This window comes from Phoenix dactylifera, chromosome 10 (assembly GCF_051530095.1).
Source record: "Phoenix dactylifera cultivar Ajwa chromosome 10, Ajwa_hap1_PhDact_Kaust_v1.1, whole genome shotgun sequence".
Taxonomy (NCBI): domain Eukaryota; kingdom Viridiplantae; phylum Streptophyta; class Magnoliopsida; order Arecales; family Arecaceae; genus Phoenix; species Phoenix dactylifera.
The window spans coordinates 23024473-23025912 of record NC_143199.1 but is presented as its reverse complement, the minus strand read 5'-3'; the positions used below and the strand labels follow the sequence as shown (position 1 = coordinate 23025912).

Sequence of the window (1440 nt, the reverse complement as noted above, 5' to 3'; positions counted from 1 at the left end):
TCAAATCACAACTGTAGAATTCAAACTTAAAACAAATTGTAATCCTTTCCCAATTAAGAAACAGGAAATCAACACAGAAACGCCAAACACAACAAAAATAACGACATAACCATGAATCCGAATTTCTGGATTTTGATATAAGAATATACATCAGAACTAGGTCACTAATTAGATTCTAAACATAACCATTATAACCTCTGAAACAAAACGAGATCAGTACGAACAGTTGACAGACCTGATAACACCAATGACAAAACCAAGAACCAAAATATAGAGGAAAGAGCACGAATCTAAGCACGCTCTCCACGGATGCGGCGAGCGAGCTGTATGTCCTTCGGCATGATTGTGACGCGCTTGGCGTGGATGGCGCAAAGGTTGGTGTCCTCGAAAAGACCGACGAGGTAGGCTTCTGCCGCCTCCTGGAGGGCCAGGACGGCGTGACTCTGGAACCTGAGATCCGTCTTGAAATCCTGCGCAATCTCGCGCACCAGCCTCTGGAAGGGCAGCTTCCGGATCAGCAGCTCCGTGCTCTTCTGATACTTGCGAATCTCCCTAAAATTTTAACCATAATCATCAATGAGAAAAGAATCAAAGAAAACAGCGAGAAGAAATTGAGGGATTGGAGGGTTATAGAAGAGTACCGAAGGGCTACGGTTCCTGGACGGTAGCGGTGGGGCTTCTTCACTCCGCCGGTGGTCGGCGCCGATTTCCTCGCCGCCTTCAAAAAGAAATCAAAAAGAACAAGATTTAGGGAAAATGATTTCTTAGGAAACCTTTAAAATAAAAAAAGAAGAAATTGAAAACCTAAAATTGATTCAGGCCAGGCGATGATACCTTGGTGGCGAGCTGCTTCCGGGGGGCCTTGCCACCGGTGGACTTCCGAGCGGTCTGCTTCGTACGAGCCATTGGAGAGGGAGAAAGCTGGCGTCTGGATTAGGGTTTCGGCTTTTTCTCTCTCTCTCGAAAGGGTCGGCGAATGGGAGTAAAAAGTTGGTTTTGGGGGACATATAAGGAGAGAGGGAGGAGAAGGAGACGTGGCCGGAGCGGTTACCACTGAGGAGATTTTGGATCGTTGATGGGGATCGGACGGACGAGGATGGGTTTCAAGAAACACACGATCCGTGTGCTCTCTCCTGATTGGTTGAAATGCTTCGACGAGGATGGCTGAGCGCGTGAGAGATTCTGGAACTCCGAGTTCGGGTCGAACTTGGGCGCCGACGCTTCGTTACTGAACCGGGTGGGTCGATTCTTGGGTAGTCCCTATCGAATCAATCTGATCCATGTGCACTTTCTAACTTGGACGGCGAGGATCCGTTGATGTATGAGGGCAGCTGGTCGGTCTCCCTCCACGCGCAAACAGCACACCTGGCGACGTTACGTGGTGGAAATAGAACCAATCGGTTGGAAAAATGACCGGCTCTATTAAGCTAGCGTGCTGTT

The 1440-nt window shown here is 48.5% G+C and overlaps 1 protein-coding gene across 1 annotated transcript; it reads right to left on the bottom strand.

The window, feature by feature from the left end:
- Window positions 1-98: 98 nt before the first annotated feature.
- LOC103721573 (histone H3.3) lies at window positions 99-998 on the bottom strand. The gene is made up of 3 exons (XM_008811839.5): window positions 835-998; window positions 642-718; window positions 99-552 (listed from the first exon to the last, which is right to left on the bottom strand). The coding sequence occupies exons 1-3, from the start codon at window positions 904-906 to the stop codon at window positions 291-293; spliced, it is 411 nt and encodes a 136-aa protein (XP_008810061.1). The 5' UTR covers window positions 907-998; the 3' UTR covers window positions 99-290.
- Between the last annotated feature and the right edge of the window lie 442 nt (window positions 999-1440).

Coding starts and splice junctions, on each gene's coding strand:
- LOC103721573 (XM_008811839.5), bottom strand. CDS start 906: ATGGCTCGTACGAAGCAGACCGCTCGGAAGTCCACCGGTGGCAAGGCC. Junction 719..834: donor GGAAGCAGCTCGCCACCAAG/GTATCATCGCCT, acceptor TTCTTTTTGAAG/GCGGCGAGGAAATCGGCGCC. Junction 553..641: donor CCAGGAACCGTAGCCCTTCG/GTACTCTTCTAT, acceptor TTAAAATTTTAG/GGAGATTCGCAAGTATCAGA.